The sequence below is a fragment of the Oryx dammah genome, unplaced genomic scaffold, assembly GCF_014754425.2.
Source record: "Oryx dammah isolate SB20612 unplaced genomic scaffold, SCBI_Odam_1.1 HiC_scaffold_26, whole genome shotgun sequence".
In the NCBI taxonomy this organism is placed as follows: domain Eukaryota; kingdom Metazoa; phylum Chordata; class Mammalia; order Artiodactyla; family Bovidae; genus Oryx; species Oryx dammah.
This window is the reverse complement of record NW_024070210.1, coordinates 64,727,259-64,751,584: the sequence shown is the minus strand read 5'-3', so window position 1 is coordinate 64,751,584 and position 24,326 is coordinate 64,727,259. Positions and strand designations below refer to the sequence as shown.

At 44.1% G+C, this 24,326-nt stretch overlaps 1 protein-coding gene across 6 annotated transcripts in view; it reads left to right on the top strand.

Moving 5' to 3' along the window:
- CAPN3 (calpain 3) overlaps positions 1-24,326 on the top strand; it is a 55,724-nt gene that overhangs the window by 16,397 nt on the left and 15,001 nt on the right. For 3 of the 6 annotated variants that reach the window (XR_005718727.1, XM_040226839.1, XM_040226838.1), the window contains exons 2-9: positions 11,079-11,148; positions 12,886-13,004; positions 14,456-14,589; positions 15,267-15,435; positions 16,690-16,836; positions 18,795-18,878; positions 19,789-19,874; positions 22,146-22,223. Coding sequence is in view for 4 of the 6 variants with exons in the window: in XM_040226839.1 (XP_040082773.1) it covers positions 11,079-11,148; positions 12,886-13,004; positions 14,456-14,589; positions 15,267-15,435; positions 16,690-16,836; positions 18,795-18,878; positions 19,789-19,874; positions 22,146-22,223 (887 nt within the window). In the remaining 2 variants the exon portion in view is untranslated. Of the gene's footprint in view, positions 1-11,078; positions 11,149-12,885; positions 13,005-14,455; positions 14,590-15,266; positions 15,436-16,689; positions 16,837-18,794; positions 18,879-19,788; positions 19,875-20,750; positions 20,767-22,145; positions 22,224-24,326 lie in introns of those variants that run through there. The other 3 variants (XM_040226842.1, XM_040226840.1, XM_040226843.1) reach the window with 2 other exon arrangements.

Genomic DNA, 24,326 nt, shown 5'->3' with positions numbered 1-24,326 from the left:
TTAGTAGTGTCTTCCATGAAATTAGTATGTTTTATCTAAGTTACCAGTTTCTGTGGTCATAGAGTTATCTGTAGTATTCCTTTATTATCCTTTTAATGTCCATGGGATCAGTAGTAGTGATCTGTTCATTTTTGATGTTGGTAATTTGTGTCTTCCCTTTTTTTCCCTTGGTTAGCATGGCTAGAGGTTTATTAATATTATTGACCTTTTCAAGAACTACTTTTTGGCTTTATTGATTCTTTCTATTGTTTTGCTATTTTCAGTTTCATTGATTCTGCTCTTATTATTTCTTTTTTTTCTACTTGCTTTGAGCTTAAATTTTTTCCTTTCTCTAGTGTCCTAAGGTAGAATATTGGTATTGATATCAGATCTTTCTTCTTTTCTAATATATACATTTAATATTATAGATTTCCCTCTAAGCCCTGGTTTCACTGCATTCCACAAATTTTGATGTTATATTTTTATTTAGTTCAAAATAATTTGTAACTTCTCCTGGAACTTCTTCTTTGACTTGTGTGTTATTTAGAAGTGTGTCATTTAATTTCCAAATAATTTGGGGTTTTTCAGTTATTTTATTATTGCATTCTATTTTCATTCCACTGTCATCTGAAAACATACTTTGTATATTTTATATTCTTTGAAATTTGTCAAAGTGTGTTTTATAACCCAGAATGTGGTCTTAGTGACTCTTCCATGTGATACTGAGAGCAGAAATGTGTATTCTCCTTGTGACCCCATAGACTGTAGCCCACCAGGCTCCCCTGTCCATGGAATTCTCCCCTGTCTATGGAATTCTCCAGAATAGCTACTGGAGTGGGTAGCTATTCTCTTCTCTAGGAGATCTTCCTGACACATGATTGAGCCTGGGTCTCCTGTATGGCAGGCTGGTTCTTTACCATCTGAGCCACTGGCGAAGTCCATATATGCAGTCTGCTGCTGCTGCTGCTAAGTCACTTCAGTTGCGTTCAACTCTGTGCGACCCCATAGACAGCAGCCCACCAGGTTCCCCCGTCCCTGGGATTCTCCAGGCAAGAGTACTGGAGTGGGGTGCCATTGCCTTCTCCGATATATGCAATCTAGTACCTTATAATAGAAAATACCCAATTTCTCCCTTCCTTCCCTCGAGACATTACTATCACGGATTTCACTTACCATATGCTATAAGTACTCAACATGTTGTTGTTTGAATTACTTTAAATAAAGTTATCTTTAGATTAAGAATAAGAAAAATAAAAGCTTTATTTTACCTTCATTTATGCCTTCTCTGCAGAGAAGGCGACGGCACCCCACTCCAGTACTCTTGCCTGGAAAATCCCATGGACAGAGGAGCCTGGTAGGCTGTAGTCCATGGGGTTGCGAAGAGTCGGACACAACTGAGCGACTTCACTTTCACTTTTCACTTTCCTGCATTGGAGAAGGAAATGGCGACCCACTCCAGTGTTCTTGCCTGGAGAATCCCAGGGATGGTGGATCCTGGTGGGCTGCCATCTATGGGGTTGCACAGAGTCGGACACGACTGAAGCGACTTAGCAGCAGCAGCAGCAGCATGCCTTCTCTGATGCTTTTCCTTTTTTTATATAGGTCCAGGTTTCTGTTCTAAATAATTTTCCTTCTCCTGGAGGAGCTTCTTTTAACCTTCCTTGCAAGGCAAGTCTTCTGGAAATGAATTCCCTATGGTTTTGTCTGAAAAGCCTTTATTTCTCCTTCAGTTTTTAAAAAATTCACTTATTTTGGGCTGCATCAGGTCTTAATCGTGGCACATGGAATCTTTGCTGTGGTGCACAGGTTTCTCTCTAGCTATGGAACACAGGTTTAGTTTCCCCGTGGAACGTGGGATCTTAGTTTCACAACCAGGTATCAAACCCACATTCCCTGCACTGTAAGGCAAATTTTTAACCACTGGACCACCAGGGAAGTCCCCGTCCTTCAGTTTTGAAAGATTAATGCTCTGCATATAGAATGCTAGGTTGATGGTTTTTTCTATCAATTTAAATATTTCAATCCGATCTTTCTTGCTTGCATGGTTTCTGAAGAAAAGTCTGCTATAATTCTTGTCTCTTTTCCTCTAGAGCATTTCCTCCTTCTTGGCTTCTTTCAAGATCTTTTCTTTATCTTTGGTTATCTGCGGTTTGAATATGATATGCCTAAGTGTAGTTATGTTTTATCTTGCCAGCATTTATGTTGCTTGATGTTCCTTGAGCTTCCTGGATCTGTGATTTGGTTATCTGTCATTAATTTTGGAAAGTTCTTGGGCATTATTACTTCAAATATTTCTTCTGCTCTGTTCTTTTTTCCCTCCAGTATTCCAATTATGCATATGTTGCACATTTTGAATGTCTCACCATTCTTGGATGTCCTGCTCTGTTTTTTGTTATTGTTATATTCTTCTGTTTGCATTTCACTTTAAGAAATTCCTATTGTCTTATCTTCAATCTCGCTGATTCTTTTCTTTGTCTTTGTCTAATTTACTGATGGATCCATCAAATATATGTTGTAATATTTTTTATTTCTATCGTTTCCTTTTGAATCTTTCTTGATTTTCATCGCTCTGCTTATATTACCAACCTTTTCTTGAATGCTATCTACTTCTTCCATTAGACCTTTTAACACACTAGTCATAATTACTTTAAATCCCCTACTTGGTAATTCCAACATCTATGTCATATCTGAATCTAGTTCTGATGTTTGCTTTACCTTTTCAGACTGCTTTTACCTGCCTTTTGACATCTCTTGTAGTTTTTGGCTGAAAGTAGACGTTGTTTTGGGTAATAAGAACTGAGATAAATAATCCTTTGGCATGAGGTGAATTTTTTTTGGGCCGCACCATAGTGGTGTGCAGAAATTCCCTGGCCAGGGATCAAACCCATCCTCCCAGCACTGGGAATGCAGTCTTAATCACTGGACCACTAGGAGAGCCCTGGCATGAGGATTTATGTTAGGCTGGCTAGAAACTGGTTGTGCTATGGTGGTTTCTTATAGCTGCAGATGTCAGATGCTTCCGATTCCTTTAATATCCTTGGTTTGTTTCCTCTCTTGACTTTGGGCTTTCCTAAGTACTTATCAGAGCTTACATCTTACAGCTCTTTCAGCTCTAAGTCGCTGTTATTTCACTGGAGCCCTGTTGATGTGGTAGTACAGTGGGCGAGGGGAAGTGTTCTATAATCTAATGATTAAAGCTCTGCCTTTTAATGGGCCCGTCTCTCTGGGCTGTGACCTTCACACGTTTTTCCACTGGTATAGCATTTTTCCCTTCTTTGGTGAGAAAGACTAGAGGGAGCTAGAGTGGAAGTAACATACTTCCCCCAACATAGGTAAGACAGGAAAAAAAAGCCTTTTCCCCAGTAGGAGGATCTTCCTTGAATTTTCACAAGAACTTAGTGGAATTTTTGGAGGTAGAAACCATGAAAGTATGGGGGAGGCGGGGTTCTTCTAAAGACTGTGGCCTCCAGAAGTTTCTCACTCTGTGCTAGTCTTCACTTAGCTTCCAGAAATTCATCAAGGTTACCATTTCAGTGTTTCTCCCAGTTTGTGGCTGAGGCAGCTTCTGCCCCAGATAAACAGATCTTGGCTATAACTCTCTGGTTTCACGTGCATCTTTATTTCAGTGTAGCTGACCTCTAACCTCAATTCTCTGATGGGTCCAAGCAAAGTCACTGGTTTTCAGATGTTGGCTTTTTCCTGTGGTAAGGAAGGGAGGGATGACTTCCAAGCTCTTTACATGTTGGAGCTGAAACCAGAAGTCCTCTATTAGCCCACCCTTTTAAATGTATGTTTTTATTTATCTTATAATGCACATTATATGTTAGCATAATACACACAGATAATTTAAAACTAATAAAGATACTTTTGTAGAGTTGTGTGTTCAGAACATTTTAATGATGGAAAGAAAGTGAAAGTGTTAGTCGCTCAGTTGTATCTGACTCTTTGCAACCCCATGGACCGTAGCCCGCCAGGCTCTTCTGTCCATACGATTCTCCAGGCAAGAATACTGAAGTGAGTAGCCATGCCCTTCTCCAGGGGATCTACCTAACCCAGGGATCCAACCTGGGTCTTCTGCATTGCAGGCAGATTCTTTACCATCCAAGCCACCAGGGAAGTGCTCTTATGATGGAGGTATACAATAAAAAAATGTTTGGAGACACTGTGCAAACCACAGCACTCAAAATGGAGGAAATGGTTACCTGCTGCTAATTGCTGTGGTTCCATCACTGACAGATCCAGTCTCATGCCAAATTATAGCCAAAGGAGTGACCAGAAGCCTTAGGTCCCCAAGCTAAAGTGACAGAGCCAGCATGATTTACCCTTTGTTTATATTAACCAACAAAAACAGGTCTCAGACACTCCAGAAAAGTAGGCAGTGAGGAGGGTATCTAGGCAAATCTAGCTATTCTATGAATTAGTCCTCAACAAGCTTGCTAACTGACCCTCACCAAACAGACATCTCTCATGAGGACACACAGTTGAGGGTTTCTAGGCTGGGGGTTTCCCAGAGGGCAGGCAGGGATGATTTCCTCTTTTTATTATATCCTTCAATCTCCCAGCCCTGTACATACTCAGAAGTCCAATTAGTGTCTGGTGAATTTAGCTGAGGTAGTATTGAAGGTAAATGTGGCATATTGGGGAATCTCTACCATTGCAAAAAATGTAACTCCATTCAAATACCTGAAGCAGACGGGAGAGAAAGCAGTGCAGCTGCTGCTGCCTTTCCAAGTTGTCAGCCCTGGAATTGGTGGCAGGTGGGTGGACGAGGCTTCTGAACCTGTAGACCCAAGGAGAGAAAGCTACCCCTGTGACAGCTAAAAAATGTAGCCACAATTCCATTATTTGAGTCACTCTATAATATATTCCCTTATAAGAGGGGCAGGACACTCAGTAGTCAAGTGTCTCAGTTGGCAAGTAACAGAGGCCCAACTCTAACTTAAGCCAAAAACGTTCTATAACTGAATTTTCAAAGGTGATGATTGGGTTTAGACACACTGAATCCAGGCCTCAAACCACATCAAGACACACTTCCTAATATTATCTGTCTGTCTGTTTATCACCTCTGCCCTCTCCACCCACTCCTCCATCTGCTTCTTCTGAGTTGTCTTTACTCTCAAGCAGGTTACCTTCACAAAGGGGCAGAAATGGCCACAAGCAGCTTCAGGCTGACATTCTCCAGCTTAGTAACTCCTGGAGGAGAATGTGTTTCTTTCTCAATAGTTACAACAAAAGACTTAGCCCATATCTCTTGGCCTAGACTTGGTCATCTGCCCATTCCTGGTGGTCATCCAACCACCTTCACTCTAGTTGCCCTAAGAGCCATGTGGAGCTGGGGGAAGGGGGAAGCCCACCAGAACAAGTGCTGACAGTAGGGTTGCTCTCCAGCTGAAAACTGAGGAATAATATCAGGAGAAGGGGGAATGTATTGCAAGGATGCAGAAGACTGGGGAGACAAAAATAACATGTTCACTATACCTTAATTGCTTTGCGTTTTAAGAGGAAAGAGTCTTATTTGAAATAATGAGAGTTTTATATTAGGGAAAAACGTTTTTTAAAGACCACATTCTGGTAGTTGATGTTCTCTTTACTACATTTTTACTGCTTCTAGTTTTTATGTTTTGTTTTGTTTTAGTGCTGGGAGATAGAAAGTTTTTTTAGAGAGACAGAAATGAATCATGAGTTATACTTAAATATCCAACTCAACTTTAACATTGCTGGGTTTTTCCTGAAGTTATTCACTTTTATAATTTTACATATTTTCTTTTTAAATGAAACCTCTCTTTGAAGCTTACTTACTTTTGGCTGTGCTGGGTCTCCGTTGCTATGAGGGGCTTTCTCTAGTTGCGGCAAGCAGAGGCTACTCTCTAGTTGTGCACGGGCTTCTCATTGCAGCGGCTTCTCTTATTGTGGAACACTGGCTCCAGAGCGAGGGTTCATTAGTTGTGTCTCAAGGTCTTAGTTACACTGAGAGCATGTGGGATCTTCCTGGACAAGGGTTCAAACCCATGTATCCTGCATTGGCAGGTGGATTCTTTACCACTGAGCCAGCAGGGAGGACCCTTGCATATTCTCTTTTACACTAAAAATATCCTAGTTCCTAATGACATTGATGTACATTATTTACTTTATCCTCCATGTGAATATTTTGAAGTAGTAACAATATTATTTTTATTTATTATGGTTCACATTTCATTATGGTTTGGGGTTTGACCTTAAGATGTAAGGTTTAGCCTTTGACTGTATGGATCACAAAAAACTGTGGAACATTCTTAAAGACATGAGACACCAGAACACCTTACCTCCCTCCAGAGAAATCTTTGTGCAGGTCAAAAAGCAACAGTTAGAACCGGACATGGAACAATGGACTGGTTCCAAATTGGAAAAGGAGTACATCAAGGCCGTATATTGTCACCCTGCTTATTCAACTTATATGCAGAGTATATCATACGAAATGCCAGGCTGGATGAAGCACAAGCTGGAATCAAGATTGCTGGAAGAAATATCAATAACCTCAGATATATAGATGATACCACCCTTATGGCAGAAAGCAAAGAGGAACTAAAGAGCCACTTGATGAAGGTAAAGGAGAAGAGTGAAAAAACTGGCTTAAAACTCAAGATTCAAAAACCTAAGGTCATAGCATCTGGTCTGATCACTTTATGGCAAATAGATGGGGAAACAATGGAAACAGTGACAGAAGTTATTTCCTTGGGCTCCAAAATCACTGCAGATGGTGACTGCAGCCATATAATTAAAAGATGCTTGCTTCTTGGAAGGAAAGTTATGACCAACCTAGACAGCATATTAAAAAGCAGAGTCATTACTTCGCTGACAAAGGTCCATCTAGTTAAAGCTATGATTTTTCCAGTAGTCATGTATGGATGTGGGAGTTGGGCTATAAAGAAAGCTGAGCACTAAAGAATTGATGCTTTTGAACTGTGGTGTTGGAGAAGACTCTTGAGAGTCCCTTGGACTGCAAGGAGATCCAACGTGTCCATCCTAAAGGAAATCAGTCCTGAATATTCATTGGAAGGACTGATGCTGAAACTCTGATACTTTGGCCACCTGATGCAAAGAGCTGACTCATTTGAAAAGACCCTGATGCTGGGAAAGATTGAAGGCAGGAGGAGGGAACAACAGAGGATGAGATGGTTGGATGGCATCACTGACTCAATGGATGAGTTTGAGCAAGCTCTGGGAGTTGGTGATGGACAGGGAAGCCTGGTGTGCTGCAGTCCATGGGATCACAAAGTTCAGTTCAGTTCAGTTCAATCATTCAGTTGTGTCCAACTCTTGGTGACCCCGTGGACTGCAGCATGCTGGGCCTCCCTGTCCATCACTGGCTCCCGGAGTTTACTCAAACTCATGTCCATTGAGTCAGTGATGCCATCCAACCATCTCATCCTCTGTCGTCCCCTTCTCCTACTGCCCTCAATCTTTCCCAGCATCAGGGTCTTTTCAAAAGAGTCAGCTCTTCGCATGAGGTGGCTAAAGTATTGGAATTTCAGTTTCAGCATCAGTCCTTCCAATGAATACTCAGGACTGATTTCCATTAGGATGGACTGGTTGGATCTCCTTGCAGTCCAAGGGACTCTCAAGAGTCTTCTCCAACACTACAGTTCAAAAGCATCAATTCTTCTGCCCTCAGCTTTCTTTATAGTCCAACTCTCACATCCATACATGACTACTGGAAAAATCATAGCTTTGACAAGATGGACCTTTGTCAGTGAAGTAATGACTCTGCTTTTTAATATGCTGTCTAGGTTGGTCATAACTTTCTTCCAAGGAGCAAGCATCTCTTAATTGTATGGCTGCAGTCACCATCTGCAGTGATTTTGGAGCCCAAGAAAATAAAGTCTGTCACTGTTTCCATTGTTTCCCCATCTATTTGCTATGAAGTGATGGGACCAGATGAGAAGGCAATGGAAAAGGCAATGGCACCCCACTCCAGTACTCTTGCCTGGAAAATCCCATGGATGGAGGAGCCTGGTAGGCTGCAGTTCATGGGATCACTAGGAGTCGGACATGACTGAGAGACTTCACTTTCACTTTTCACTTTCATGCACTGGAGAGGGAAATGGCAACCCAGTCCAGTGTTCTTGCCTGGAGAATCACAGGGACAGTGGAGCCTGGTGGGCTGCCGTCTATGGGGTTGCATAGAGTCAGACACGACTGAAGTGACTTAGCAGCAGCAGCAGCAGATGGGAGCAGATGCCATGATCTTAGTTTTCTGAATGTTGAGTTTTAAGCCAACTTTTTCACTCTCCTCTTTCACTTTCACCAAGAGGCTCTTTAGTTCTTCGTATTCTGCCATAAGGGTGGTGTCATCTGCATATCTGAGATTATTGATATTTCTCCCAGCAATCTTGATTCCAGTTTGTGCTTCATCCAACCTAGCATTTCTCATGATGTACTTTGCATATAAGTTAAATAAGCAGGGTGACAATATACAGGCTTGATGTACTCCTTTCCCAATTTGGAACTCCTTATTGCCAAATTCAGACTTGAATTGAAAAAAGTAGGGAAAACCACTATACCATTCAGGTATGACCTAAATAAAATCTCTTACGATTATAGAGTGGAAGTGAGAAATAGATTCAAGGGATTAGATCTGATAGACAGAGTGCCTGAAGAACTATCGATGGAGGTTCGTGACATTGTACAGGAGGCAGGGACCAAGACCATCTCCAAGAAAAAGAAATGCAAAAAGGCACAATGGTTGTCTGAGGAGGCCTTACAAACAGCTGTGAAAAGAAGAGAAGCAAAAGGCGAACAAGAAAAGGAAAGATATAAGCATCTGAATTCAGAGTTCCAAAGAATAGCGAGAGAGAAGAAAGCCTTCCTCAGTGATCAATGCAAAGGAATAGAGGAAAACAATAGAATGGGGAAGACTAGACATCTCTTCAAGAAAATTAGAAATACCAAGGAACATTTCATGCAAATATGGGCACAATAAAGGACAGAAATGGTATGGACCTAACAGAAGCAGAAGATACTAAGAAGAGGTGGCAAGAATACACAGAACATACAAAAAAGATCTTCACGACCCAGATAATCACGATGGTGTGATCACTCACCTAGAGCCAGACATCCTGGAATGCAAAGTCAAGTAGGCCTTAGGAAGCATCACTATGAACAAAGCTAGTGGAGGTGATGGAATTCCAGTTGAGCTATTTCAAATCTTAAAAGATGATGCTATGAAAGTGCTGCACTCAATATGCCAGCAAATTTGGAAAATTCAGCACTGGCCACAGGACTGGAAAAGGTCAGTTTTCATTCCAGTCCCAAAGAAAGGCAGTGCCAAAGAATGCTCCAACTACCGCACAATTGCACTCATCTCACATGCTAGTAAAGTAATGCTCAAAATTCTCCAAGCCAGGCCTTAACAGTACCTGAACCGTGAACTTCCAGATGTTAAAGCTGGATTTAGAAAAGGCAGAGGAACCAGAGATCAAATTGTCAACATCTGTTGGATCATCGAAAAAGTAAGAGAATTCCAGAAAAACATCTGCTTTATTGACTATGCCAAAGCCTTTGACTGTGTGGATCACAAAAAAACTGTGATCACAAAGAGTTGGACACAATTGAGCGACTAAACTGAACTGAACTTAGGATATATCCCCAAAGGAATAAACAGCCAACATTTTACATTGCAAGTCACTTGAAAGAATTCATTTTATGTATGTGATCATGCCATCAGTTTGGTAAGCAGTTAGGTTCCTTTTCTTCAATTTGCTTTCAGCTTTTACAGATTGCTTTTTTTCCCCACTAAAATTAGTATACCAGTTTATTATTCTTTTAAGTATTAACCATTTTGTTTGGTGTGTAGTAGTATCACATTGTAGTGTTTCCTGTATGATTAATGATGTTGAGCATTTTCCCATGTATTTTTCGCCATTTGTATGAGGCTCCTATGGCTGCTATAATATATTACCATAAACTTGGTAGCTTAAAATAAGAATTTTATTCTTTCACAGTTACAGATTGCTTTTTAAAATTGCATTTTATTCAATTTGGTTTTTAATTCTATAAAATGTACATTGTTCCTAAGTCAAAATTATTTTAAAACAGATGTATTCAGAGTTTTACTTCCATCCCTATATTCACCACTTAATCCTTTCCTCCCCTATAGATAACCTTTTAAAAAATTATTATTTGGGGTTTGTCCTTCCATTGATAAGAGCTTCAAGGGGGTGGTGTGTGTGCTGTGATCTATGCACGACTCTCCATCTAGTAGGTGAGGTAGATCTTGAGCTCAGGGAGATTCATTCACTGAGCTCACTCACCCGGATTGTTGTATTAGGGAAGACAGAAAAACAGAGAGGGCTATATCACCAAGATAGCAAGGCTTCTTGAAGCGGTGAAGGACAAAGTTAAAACCAAAACACAGAATCTATAATTATTTCAAAAGTTAAAATACAAAGCATGACACATCCAAACAAACACAAGAGCACCCCCTGTTGGCCTCTGTTGGGATGTATATAACTGGTAGTGCCTGGATTTCAAAACTGCTGGGACCAGGGTGTCATGTTGGGTTAGCTTTATTAAAGAAGCATACCTGCCAACAGACTGGGAGGCCTTCGAGGCTCATGTCAAATTTATTCTTGGCTCTCCCCAGCTCTCAAACCCTGTGGCCCTTGGGACACATGCTGATACTAAATACCTATGTTACCACATCTTGGGGAAAAAGATCCTTACTTTCCCTCCTGAACCTCTTTTCCTGGCTTAGAAAACAAACAAACAAGAGATGTGTTTGTACTGTCCCTTGGTCAAAGCTGAGACAGTAGTGACACTGTCCTAACTCTCAAGGTGCTCCCTTACTCAGACAGTAAGTATATCACTGTGAGGGATCAATGTGGGACAATGAGAAAAGGAGCCATGCATCTGGCTTCTCCTGCCTGCTAGCTGTGTGTCGTTGGGCAAATTCTTAACCTCTCTGAGTCTTGGTGTTCTCATCTGAAAAATAAGAATGATAGTATCCAGTTCATGGGCGTTTCTGAGGTTTAAGTGTGTAAAACTCCTGATATGTGATGCCAGTACTGCATATGAACCTAGTAAATAATAGCTACTATTATTATTTCCTTTTTGCTTCACAGGAAATTTGTGAGAATCCCCGATTTATCATTGGTGGAGCCAACAGAACTGACATCTGCCAAGGAGATCTAGGTAGGAAAGTTCCTCTGGTCCTATTTAGCCAAACAATCAAGGTGTGATTAAGAGGTATGATCTTTTTATAGTAAGTAAAGGGACAGTAATCTGGTTTTGCTTGTAATGAATTGGGGGGAGGTAGTTTTGATAACATTATTTAAACTCATTCAGCTCTGTGTTGGTGATTACTTCATTTAATTTCTGTCCCTCCCACCTTTCTCACCAGCTCTTTACCTTGTGTCACAACAGGAGGTCGCCTCCTCTCCAGAGTCTCCAGGACACTCACACACCCCACTCAGCAATACACAAGCCCTGTTTCTAGCAGGACCCACCTTCCTTAAAGGGCTTTCCTGGTGACTCAGTGGTTAAGAATTAGCCTGCCAATGCAGGAGACAGGAGTTTGATCCCTGGGTCAGAAAGAGTCCCTGGAAAAGGAAATCCCTTCTCCAGGAGTCCCTACAGTGGAGCACTGGAGTCCCCACTCCAGTGTTCTTGCCTGGTAAAATCCCATGGACAGAGGAGCCTGGCAGGCTAAGTCCATGGGGTCACGAGGAGTCAGACATGACTTAGAGACTAAACAACAACCTTCCTTAGAAAGCAGCTCTGAAATTGTGTGGCATGCATGTCCCTTGGGCATGCAGACTCGATATGCTCACAAAAAGTGCTTTCATAACTCGAACTCTTGCTTAAACTGTCCCAGAATAGCTCCGTATTAAACAAGCTTTTCAACAAAGGCAACACCTACCATGTGGATGAACATCCAATTTTCTGTCTGGTTAATTAGCTTGGCTGCTTCCTTTATCTCAGCCTCTTATTTGGAAGGTATTGTCTTTAGTGGGAACTGCAGAAAAGTTCTGTGAAGTAAAGTTGGAGGAAACAAATATCAACAGACATAATTTAGAACTTGAGGGAAAAGGGGCACTCAAGGCCAAATGAAAGGAATTTAGCTAATTTGGTCCCGGAAGGAGAGGCTGAAGAGGGTTTGAATATCTGACTTCCTGCGCTTGAAGGAAGGCTGCCTGCAGAGCCCTGGCCAGCTAATAACCTGGGCCTTCCAACCGACACACTGTTTCAGAGAAGCTGGCTGTTTGGGAGGTGGGGAGTGGGGAGGGTGGTAGTGGTGGTGGTGGGAGGAGGTCTGTGGAGGCTCTCAGCCTCCCCTCTGCAGACTTAAAGATGCTGTGACATCCCACACAGCACAACAAAGGCCTTGCATAACATAGCCTGTGTTCTGTTAGTGTTCCTGGCCTGCCACTTGAGCATTCACACACACACACGCACACACCAACAGGGCAAAGTGCCACCTCCAAATACTAACCAGCTTTCCTTACAGTACTAATGGGCTGGTCTGATGGCTCTCAGATGCTCAGATCCTGCAGCCACATTGCAAAGGTGCAGGGCAGGCAGCTTTCCTACAGGTGTTAGAAAGAATGACCCAATTATGACCCCCACTGCTCAGTTTCCATTGAGGTCCAGATGGAGGTATGAGCTTATACTGCAGACAGAGGAATTGCCTATAGCCTTCAGGAAAGCAGTCATGAGGGAGTAAGTTACCCTGTTGATGGCATGGTCCAGGGACTGCAGTCACACTCCTTTCCTTGGCTGACACCTCCGTAAGGTCAGATCTGGAAGCAGGACAGTGAAAGCCAAGTGTATGCCCTTCTCCAGAAAGCAGAGCAGCTGATGGGGATGGGGTCTCCTTCTTCCCTGGAGGTGTGGGCCCTCCTGTGACCTATGCCACGTGTTTGCCTGCAGGGGACTGCTGGTTTCTTGCAGCTATCGCTTGCCTGACCTTGAACAAGCGTCTGCTTTTCCGGGTCATACCCCATGATCAGAGTTTCACTGAAAACTACGCGGGGATTTTTCACTTCCAGGTGAGGTCAAGGGACTGTAGTTAAGAGGGCCAGTGGGCCATCCACCTACCAAGTATCCCGGGCTTGACTTCCCAGTGGCTCCAGGAAAGATTCCCAACCACCCAGCCAGCTATGGCTGTGGGCAGTGACCCCCTTCAGGCCTCAAGCCTGTGAGGAAGTAGTTGTTTATTTCTTCCTACCCTCAAACCCCTACACTTTCCGTTAGGCCCCAGAAATGTTAGAGGATATCCTGTTTGCTGGCCTGTTGGTCTATTTTTACTTTTCCAGCTGTCAGGCTTCTGTGTGATAACCAGAAGCCTTTCTCAAGTAAATCCCTAAGACACTAGCACTGGGAATCCAGAGGGCCGTTTAGGCTGCAAAAGAAATGCCAACACAAGTCTATACCCACACTATCATTCACCCCTTCCGGGCTCTGGAAGAAAAGTCTGGTTAATCTGGGGACCAGGCTTCTGGCTTGGCCTAGCAATGAGTCTTTTGGTTTCAGAATAAGTTCAGACACTGTAAATTTTCTGGATCCAAATTGTCCTAGCAAAGAGCCAGACCCCATGCTGACCCAGAACTGAAATGAGCTTCTTATGTGGGCACATGTATCTACAGGTATTCTGAGGCTTCTGAACAGCCCTGAAGGCTCCCAATGTCCTGGACTGACCCAGATCATCAATTGATCTTGTATCCAAGGATGGAAGGCCTCAGAAAGGGTCTTCTCTGCAGGTTTAGGATCAGACTCCTGCTGCCATCCCAATGTAGACAGGGCAGTGGGGTCCCGAGTCTTGTTTTTTCCCTATGCCATCAAGCTGCTCACTCCCCTTGGGTATTTAAAAGGTCTGAAACCAAAAGGATCATAAACACAAAGATCACACAGATTTTTGCCTTCTTGTTCATAGGAGAGTAAATGTCATTAGAAGGAAATTAAACTACTTTTGGCTTTCTTGGGTTAAAACCAATTTGTTCAAGAAAGAACATCATCTAGAATTGGGATTACTGGACAGTGTTCCTGGTTTAACCAGAGTATATTCTGGGTCACCTTCCATTTCCATGTCAATCCTTCCTCTTCAACAACAATTCCTACCTTATTTGTCATCAAGAAGTACATAAATTATACGTCACCTTCTCCTAGACCAGTGCTTCTCAGCCCTGACTGCATATGAGGATCAGCTGAGATAACTAAAAGTACTGATACCTAGGCTGACCCCAGACCTACAGAGCAGAAGGAAAATCTCAAACCCTCAGATACACATGGAGTACCTACCATCCCTTGTACTGAGCTGGACTGTATGGAAGAAGCATAATGGTTTGTAACATACTTCCTGCCCTCAAAGAGGTCACAGTCCACTTAAAGAAAGATTCACCCTCTCTAAACCCAGAATAGTGTGAACAAAAGGACTGTGGGGTAGGGATGCATTTCCCACTGGTAATCTGAGGATGGCACTGTGCTTGATGCTTCTGTGCAGTTCTGGCGCTATGGAGACTGGGTGGACGTGGTTATTGATGACTGCCTGCCAACTTACAACAATCAACTGGTTTTCACCAAATCCAACCATCGCAATGAGTTCTGGAGTGCTCTGCTGGAGAAGGCTTATGCTAAGTAAGACGGGGATAGGAAATCTCTAGTTTCCATAGCGAGCTCTTTAATCCTCCCTTCTTGGTGGCACTACAGATCCTGGATCCCATTATTATTTCTCTGGAACTCAAATCCCAGAGCCTTGGTTGGCTCAACCTCATGAGCTCACTATATATACATATTTGTATTTTTACATAACTTTTATTTTGTATTGGGGTATAGCTATTAACAATGTTGTGATAGTTTCAGGTGAACAGTGAAGGGACTCAGCCATATGTATTCATTTCCCCCCAAATTCCCCTCCCATCCAGGCTGCCACATAACACTGGAGCTCAGAATATATGAATAAAAGCCATGTTGCTTCTCAGAATCTCCACTCCAGCTACTAATGGCTTTAATGAAGCCCTACTTCAGATTCCGAGTATAGTGGAAAGAGAACTATCAGGAAGTGGGAATAGCAGGTTCCAGTCCCAGTGTTTCTCCTCTCTGTGGCCTTAGCTGGTCACACAGCCTCTGGGGCTCAGTCTCTCCATTGTGAAGAAAGGGAATCATAGTATCTGTTCAAAAGCTTACAGAGTTGTTGGAGAATTTGGATAAGACAGCATCACAGGACCCAAGAGTAAAGTCCTGGAGCCAGGGGTACCGGGGTCATGTTTCCTGGAACCCTGTGACCCCAGACTAGTCTTCATCCTATCTCTAAGGCTCCATGGTTCGTATGAAGCCCTGAAAGGTGGGAATACCACAGAGGCCATGGAGGACTTCACGGGAGGAGTGACAGAGTTTTTTGAAATCAAGGATGCTCCCAGAGACATGTACAAGATCATGAAGAAGGCCATCGAGAGGGGTTCCCTCATGGGCTGCTCCATTGATGTAAGTCTGGGGTGTGGGGTGCAGGACAGGGAGCTGCCAGCTACTGGGAAGACTTACCCAGTGAACAGCAGCACAGGGCTTTCCTCTGGGATGGGGTGAACGTTCTGTTTTAGGAAGCAGAAAAGTAGCTCTCAACTTTGAAAACTGGGAATTTCTCAAGGGAGAAGTTTCTGGAGGTTTCCAATAAAGATCCTAGAATTTAGGTGGAAATAGGCCTCCAGGGTTTCTCATACCTTAAGATGGTAGGTGTTGCAAGAGGGCAGACACACTGAAACCATAATTACAGAAAACTAGTCAATCTAATCACACTAGGACCACAGCCTTGTCTAACTCAATGAAACTAAGCCATGCCCTGTGGGGCCACCCAAGACGGGCAGGCATGGTGGAGAGGTCTGACACAATGTGGTCCACTGGAGAAGGGAATGGCAAACCACTTCAGTATTCTTGCCTTGAGAACCCCATGAACAGTATGAAAAGGCAAAATGATAGGATACTGAAAGAGGAACTCCCCAGGTCAGTAGGTGCCCAATATGCTACTGGAGCACTGACTCGATGGACGTGAGTCTGAGTGAACTCCAGGAGTTGGAGATGGACAGGGAGGCCTGGCGTGCTGCGATTCATGGGGTCGCAAAGAGTCAGACATGACTGAGTGACTGAACTGAACTGAACTGAACTGAGGCCTCCAGGGCTGGTGTTTCTCAGTTCCAGCATGCCCCTAGTAAGCTGGCCACACACTGGGCTATGGACCTGAACCTACCAGTTCTCTAAGAAAGCCTCCCAGTCACTGAGCTTTGATCATATCTCGCACGTGGGACACAGGCTTTGTGTTGTAATCTGGGAGAAGCTCAGCCTGCAGTCCACCTCTCAACAAAGTGGTGTGAACTGAGACCAGAGCCAAGGGCAAGGGGATGGCAGACTGGCCAGGAGATGCACCTTCCCTGGGGGTTAGTCAATGTATTCTAACAGTCTTGGTTATCTCTCTTTGTGAGGAAGGGGCCCAAGCTGAATCCCTGTTCCTTCCTCTCCTAGTACACCCAGTAGATGGGAAAGCTTGGGAAGATGAAGCACCCATGGACAAACGTTTTCTTTCTGCATCACTGTTCTCCATCTTTTCTCCATTCATGCTCTACTTATCTCTCCTCTGTTTCTTTGTCTATCCCCTTCCTTCTTTCTCTCTCCTTCCCTTTCTATCACCCTCCTTTGTTTACTCTCTCTCCCTCTCCTGGACTCCCTGCCCTCCCTGTTGGGCCTCAGGATGGCACACACATGACCTATGGAACCTCTCCTTCTGGGCTGAGAATGGGGGAGTTGATTGAGCGGATGGTGAGGAATATGGATAACTCGCGGCTCAGGGACTCAGACCTCATCCCTGAGGGATGCTCAGATGACAGACCAACTCGGGTGTGTACTCCTCCCACCTGTATGGCCCGGGTGTGTTGTGTGGTGTCAGACCTTCCTCAGCAGCCGGCACCGCCCACGTAGGCTCCTCCTGGGGCCTTCCAGGGGTCTGGGTTGGAATCTCTTGCTTGCTCCAAGGCTTCTGAGGAACGGAGGTGGGAGACAGCTTTTGGAGGGAATCTCTGGTTGGGGAGGGGAAGGGGTTCCTTCATACTCCATGGTCCAGGCAGTTTCTCTGATAATGAATTAACAGGCATAAATATTTATGAGGCAGATTTCATTTATTTGTAAAGTATTTCTCTTCTTCTAGTTCATTCATTTATATATTTGACACTTATTTACTGAGTTCCTACTAGGCACTCTTCTAACAAACAAAGAAAATTCTCTCCCATTTGTTTAGGATTCTAAGGAATGAGCAGTCTCCACACACTCCCCCCACCCCCGGCCCAGAGCTTATATTCTAGTAGTTTTGGAAGTAATACATACTATACAGTAAAGCAGAGGAAAAAATGAACCTATTTTTTCCCTATCTAAGGATAATAACATTTGGCATATGTCCTACTAGGATTTTTCTGTGCATACACATAATCTAAATTTTTATTTTAAAAATACAGTCATACTGTATGTACCTCTTTGCAGCAAGCTTCTTTTTCAGTTAGCTTTATATACCTAATGTGTCAACAAGAATCACATTCTTAGTGTGCCTTCTATAACATTTTTCGTGGCTGTACAATAGTCCAACATTGTAGTTGGACTCCAAATAAACTGTAGTTTTTTTTTTATCCCATAACTTATTATTGGGAATTTAAATATTTTCTTTTTCTGTTTTGGCTGTAGTTTTTAAATGTTACAGCTAACATCCTATTAGATACATCTTTGTGTCCATCCAGGACACTTTTCTTTGGACAGATGGCCAGTAGTGGAATAGCTGGGAATGCATATGTAATGCCACAGAGTCATTTCAAGTGGTTTCCCTGGTCCAAAACTGAGAGATTTATGAACCTCCTGCCCCGCCTCCCTTTCTATTCACATGGTCTGGGTCCTCTAAAGACTGAAATCTGGAAGAGTTTGAGGTGCCAAAAGCCTTGGCTCCTCATATACTCCTCACTTTGAAAAGGGCTCCAGGCTACCTCTTAGAGCTGTCATATCACCAGGCAGAGTGAAGCCACAGAGATCCATCTAGGGCTCACTGGGTTTTGGCCCTCCTACCCTTCTGCCAAGGATCTCTTGTGGCTGCAAATCTCAGATGGAAGAGACTTCCCTGCTCTTTGAGGATCAGTCATGTCTGAGCAGGACTCTCCTCTGGCTGCCTTGGAATTCTCTGCCTGGGTGCAGGAACTTTTAATTTCTTTCTTTTTAAAAATTTTTGGCCACATCACATGGCACGTGGGATCTTCGTTCCCCAATCAAGGATCAAACCCGCACCCCCTGCAGTGCAGGTATGGAGTCCTAACCACTGGACCACTAAGGAAATCTACTTTTAATTTCTTGAATATGTTCTAGGGTGGGTGGAGAAGGTGAGGGGATATAAAGATAAAAGGTTAGACCTCCATGTTTCATCTAACCCCTCTTCTCAATCCCTTTCTCTTCCAGGAATAGTCAACCCTGGGTGGGCTCAGGGAAGGGGAGCCTGACCCAAGGCAGCCTCCATCCACCCCCACTTCTTCCTTTGAAAGACCCAAGGGATCCAGAAAGGAGGGCCAGGCACGCTCTCACTCACCTCTCGGCCCCGGCCTCCACATTGTTCTCCAATGGTCAAGGGACCACCTTGATGGAAACACCTTGTCTGGGCTGCATACTCTTGGCTCTCTTAAAGGGCTAGTGAGGGTCTTCTCATGGCTAGGAGGCATGCTCCCAGGGCATGGAGGTGTGCTTGTCCTCACTGAACCCAGGGTGTGAACCAGGGTGAACTTTGTCTCAGGAAACAAGCCCTGACAGGCTGTCTGGTTTTCACTCCACAGACGATTGTTCCAGTTCAGTATGAGACAAGAATGGCCTGTGGGCTGGTCAAAGGCCATGCCTACTCAGTCACTGGGCTGGAGGAGGTGAGCCTGGTGGGGTATGAAGGGTTAGGACTTGAGGGGCTACTTGGGGGAAACTCCTGAAGTCAGAACTTGGCTTTCTGTGCCCTTTCGCATCTGCAGAATTTGCCTCCAATCAGGTACTCAGGCTGAGTGCCTGGGGTTGGAGGAGACTACTGGGACTTGTAGGTGGATCTTGCCACAAGATAGTGCTCAGTTTATGTTTGTTTTTAGTGCTAAAGATAGCAATTGCCCCAACATTTCCAAAGAACAAATAGAAATCACTTTGGTTTTATGAAATTAATTTCATGGGCTCTTGTGTTTCTTATTTTTCATGGTCAGTAATGATATTTTGCTCCCACTGACACATCTGGCCTTAACTGGGTCACAATAGAGACAGGGAGTTTGTCAGGCCCCTTGCGCACATTTGGGCAGTTGTGCCCTGGTCATAGGGATGGGCAGAGAGAGGCAGTTGTCCACAGCAGCCCATGCTGCAGACAGGAGGAAGGGGCCCCTTTTTCTGATTGATCTACTTAGAGGGGACATTTTCTGTCACTCTTCAGCCAGCAGGGACATTTTTTCTATTAATAATTCACGCAGAGACACCTAACTGCCAGCAGAACCCTACATTGTATACCTTGCCACCTCCACCCACTCCACCCACTCCACCCAAATTTCTAAATGGCCAGTTGTTCACTGTGAAAATCACTTCTTAGAAGATGGCAAGGTAATGGCCAAGCCTGACTCCTGTAAGCTCGTGCTAAGGTTCTGCCATTTCACAGCAAACTTGTGATTAGTCTCCTTGACCAAGCAGGACAACTCCCTGTATGGGATCCTCTCCCCACTCCCACCCCAACCCTCAGGGCAAGACAGAATACCCCTCACCCCCTTCAGAAAGGTTCCAGAGCAAGACAGCTTTTCCTCTTTGCCCAAGGCCCTGTACAAGGGTGAGAAAGTGAAGCTGGTGCGGCTGCGGAACCCCTGGGGCCAGGTGGAGTGGAATGGCTCCTGGAGTGACAGGTGGGTGAGGGGACCCCATGAGTAGGGGACAACAGGACCTGGGAAAAGGTTGGGTTGGGGACCAAACCATAACAGTACTACAAATGCTTGGTCTAAAATCACCCTTAAAACCAATGATCCACAGAGGAGAAAAGGGGGTGTGGCTCTAGGGAAGGACTGGGAACCGAAGAGGACATGGCTCCAGGGAAGGGCTGGGAACAGAAGGGGTGTAGCTCCAGGGTAGTGCTGGGAGCAGAGCTTCAGGAACCTGGGACCCCAAGAGTTTGCTGATGGCCACTGAGGGGAAAAGAAAGATCCTAGAGAGCATGGGCCATGTCCAGGCAGGAGGGGAGTCTGGATGCAGTGGTCTGACTGGACAAGTAACTTTCTTTCTCGTAATTATCTATCAAATGGGGGAAATGTTAGCACCTACCTGGTGGGCTGTTATGAGGAGAAAATGTGATGGTGTTGCAGAGAGCTTAGCCAGTGCTAAGATTTCCTCTCCCTCACTGGCCCTAGGAAGAGATGCATAGGTCCTTTGAAAGAACTGTACTACTTATTACTGGGACCAAGTGACTGGACGCAGCTAAAACAGCACACAGAGGGAGGAAGCTATTGTGAAGGCTCCAGAACCTTCACAAAGCCTTTATTGTTCCACCCCAATCGCTGGCTCCTGACTGCCTCTCTGCAGGGAGAGTGGGCCCTGGAGCTCCTTTATTCCCAAGGGGGCAGAGCAGGACTCCTTAGCTGAGAAGGACCACAACCACGTTGTGTGTACCCTCAGCCCCTGTGCTAATTTTAACATACCTCTCATCTCAGGGCACATAATTACTGGCTTGTTTGGACATTCATTCACTTAGCAAGTATGTGTTGAGCACTTACTGAATCCCAGGCACAATCCTAAGCACTGGGGGTATTCTGTGAATAGGCATCTTTGCTGGGTAGACCAATAAGGTGCTGATCCTGGTCTCCTTACTGTTCTCTTCCTTTATCCGTGTGACAAATCCCAGACACCTCATTGTGCAGTGTGTGTTAGGCCCCATGCTTCTGTCTGGGGACTTAGAAATTAACACAGAGATTCAGACCCTGCCCTATAGGCCTTAAGGTCTAGTGGGAAGGACAGAAAAACACTAATCATTGAGATAAATGCTATAGTTAGGGTCACAAAGCAGGAGCCCTTGTCATAGTTTGAGGGGACAGGAAGGTAGCAAAAGGTTGCCTGGAGGGATGGCATTTGAACTGGGTTCTCTGTTCTGGAAGGGTCCCATAAGTCTACCAGCCCACTGGTCCCAGTCACCCACAGGGACCCTCACTATGTTCTCCAGTCTCAGATCTTGGGGTCCACTTTCTGCCAACTCCTCCACTTCACGGACTGCTTACAAGTGGAACTCAGCCTCAGTCACTCAAAGAGAGTTCCCTCCTCCACCCACTGTGTCCCTCCTGCTGGTCTCAGGAATCTCCAGCTCCCCTTCAGTATTCCTTGATTCCAAGCACTTCTTCAATCCCTAACCTCTCCAGAGACAATCCAGTTTAGCTTCATTCTTCACACAAAGGTGCTTTAGTTCCTCCTTCTTTGGGAGAGAGTGTGTAAAACTGCCCAACCTTTAAAAAATACAAAACTGGGATGTTTTGTGGGATGGCAGGAGGAAGGAGAAGTTTACCTGTTTAGTCTTTCTCTCAGTAACTCAGACAGTTACTTATTAGATGACGGGCCTGTTCTAAAAGTTTTACATGCAATGTTTCATCTCTTGCTCATCACAGCACCACGAGTAGGTAACACAATCATTTCCCTTTTGCAGTTGAGAAAACAGAAACTGCAATAGGTGAAGTGACTTGCCCAGGGTTACAGCTAGACTGGTATAATTAAATTGAAATCCCAAGTTACCTGTTTCCAGGGCCCAACTCCTAACTTGAAAGGTTGAGGAATGATTAAAGTTTTAATCAGAGAAAAGTCTGCTGCTGCTGCTGCTGCTAAGTTGCTTCAGTCGTGTCCGACTCTGCGTGACCCCATAGATGGCAGCCCACCAGGCTCCCCCATTCCTGGGATTCTCCAGGCAAGAACACTGGAGAAAAGTCAGGCCCTCATAAACCATTTTAAAAGCTTGGTCTTAATCCTGAGGATGGTGGGAAGTGATTATGGGGTATCAGGTCAGATTTGCATTTTGGTGGTTCACGCTGGCTGCAGTTGGGAGAGAAGCTATTTTGTTCATATTTCTCTGACGCCTCCTGGCCCAGCTCATATCGGGCCTTCCCTTTCTTTTCCCTCTCATCACACCTCCATCATCCCTCCAGCTGGAAGGACTGGAGCTATGTGGACAAGGATGAGAAGGCCCGTTTGCAGCACCAGGTCACTGAGGATGGAGAGTTCTGGTGAGTCCAGGATCCAAGAGGACTCTGAAGGGTAAAGGATGGGGTGGGCACTGAAGTCTCAAACCTCCAGCCCCAGAAAGTGGCTGTCAGATTCCAGCCCTTGGGATATCTGAGCCCTATTCTCCAAATCCAACCAGAGACCTGGCAAGACTGAGGGTTTTGAGAACAGTCTGAGAGTTATGGTGGTGCCCGGGCCCCAGACCAAGCCAGTGCGCTGTGGCTCCCACGGTGTTGTGACACTCCACCATACACACTGCTCCAGCCACTTGCTCCTGGCCTTGGTGGAGCTGTTTTCTGAGTGGAGGAAGCCCTAGTTACTCAGCTCACTCGATGCCACTCTCACCATCACTCTGATCATTTCTACTGAGCCTTCAAGTCTCAGATTAAAGGGAACTTTCTTCTGGACCCACTTGTTTTCCTCAAGATTGGGATTAATTTGTGATACTCATCACCTTTATTTTTTTAATTAATTAATTAATTTTACTTTACAATATTATATTGGTTTTGCCATACATTGACTTGAATACGCCATGGGTCTACATGTGTTCCCCATCCTGAACTCCCCTAACACTTCCCTCCCCATCCCTTCCTTCTGGGTCATCCCAGTGCACCAGCCCTGAGCACCCTGTATTATACATTGAACCTGGACTGGCGATTCATTTCACATATGATAATTTACATTTCAATGACATTCTCCCATATCATCCTGCCCTCGCCCTCTCCCACAGAGTCCAAAAGACTGTTCAATACATCTGTGTCTCTTTTGCTGTCTCGCATACAGGGTTATTGTTACCATCTTTCTAAATTCCATATATATGCATCAGTATACTGTATTGGTGTTTTTCTTTCTGGCTTACTTCACTCTGTATAATAGGCTCCAGTTTCACCCACCTCATTAGAACTGATTCAAATGTATTCTTTTTAATGGCTGAGTAATATTCCATTGTGTATATGTACCACAGCTTTCTTACCCATTCATCTGCTGATGGACATCTAGGCTGCTTCCATGTCCTGGCTATTATAAACAGTGCTGCAATGAACACTGGGGTACACGTATTTCTTTCAATTCTGGTTTCCTCAGTGTGTATGCCCAGCATTGGGATTGCTGGGTCATATGGAAGTTCTATTTCCAGTTTTTTAAGGGATCTCCACACTGTTCTCCATAGTGGCTGTACTAGTTTGCATTCCCACCAACAGTGTAAGAGGGTTCCCTTTTCTCCACACCCTCTCCAGCATTTATTGCTTGTAGATTTTTGGATTGCAGCCATTCTGACTGGTGTGAAATGGTACCTCATTGTGGTTTTGATTTGCATTTCTCTGATAATAAGTGTTGAGCAACTTTTCATGTGTTTGTTAGCCATCTGTATGTCTTCTAAAGAAAACTATTAAACACTGGTGAAAGAAATCAAAGAGGGCACAAATAAATGGAAAAATATACTGTGTTCATGGATTGGAAGAATCAATATAGTGAAAATGAGTATACTACCCAAAGCAATCTATAGATTCAATGTAATCCCTATCAAGCTACCAACAGTATTTTTCAGAGAACTAGAACAAATAATTTCACAATGTGTATGGAAATACAAAAAACCTCAAATAGCCAAAGCAATCTTGAGAAAGAAGAATGGAACTGGAGGAATCGACCTGCCTGACTTCAGTCTCTACTACAAAGCCACAGTCATCAAGACAGTAAGGTACTGGCACAAAGATAGAAATATAGATCAATGGAACAAAATAAAAAGCCCAGAGATAAATCCACACACCTGTGGATACCTTATCTTTGACAAAGGAGGCAAGAATATACAATGGAGAAAATACAATCTCTTTAACAAGTGGTGCTGGGAAAACTGGTCAACCACTTGTAACAGAATAAAACTAGAACACTTTCTAACACCATACACAAAAATAAACTCAAAATGGATTAAAGATCTGAATGTAAGACCAGAAACTATAAACTCCTAGAGGAAAACATAGGCAAAACACTCTCCGACATAAACCACAACAGGATTTTCTATGACCCACCTGCCAGAATATTGGAAATAAAAGCAAAAATAAACAAATGGGACCTAATTAAAATTAAAAGTTTCTGCACAACAAAAGAAA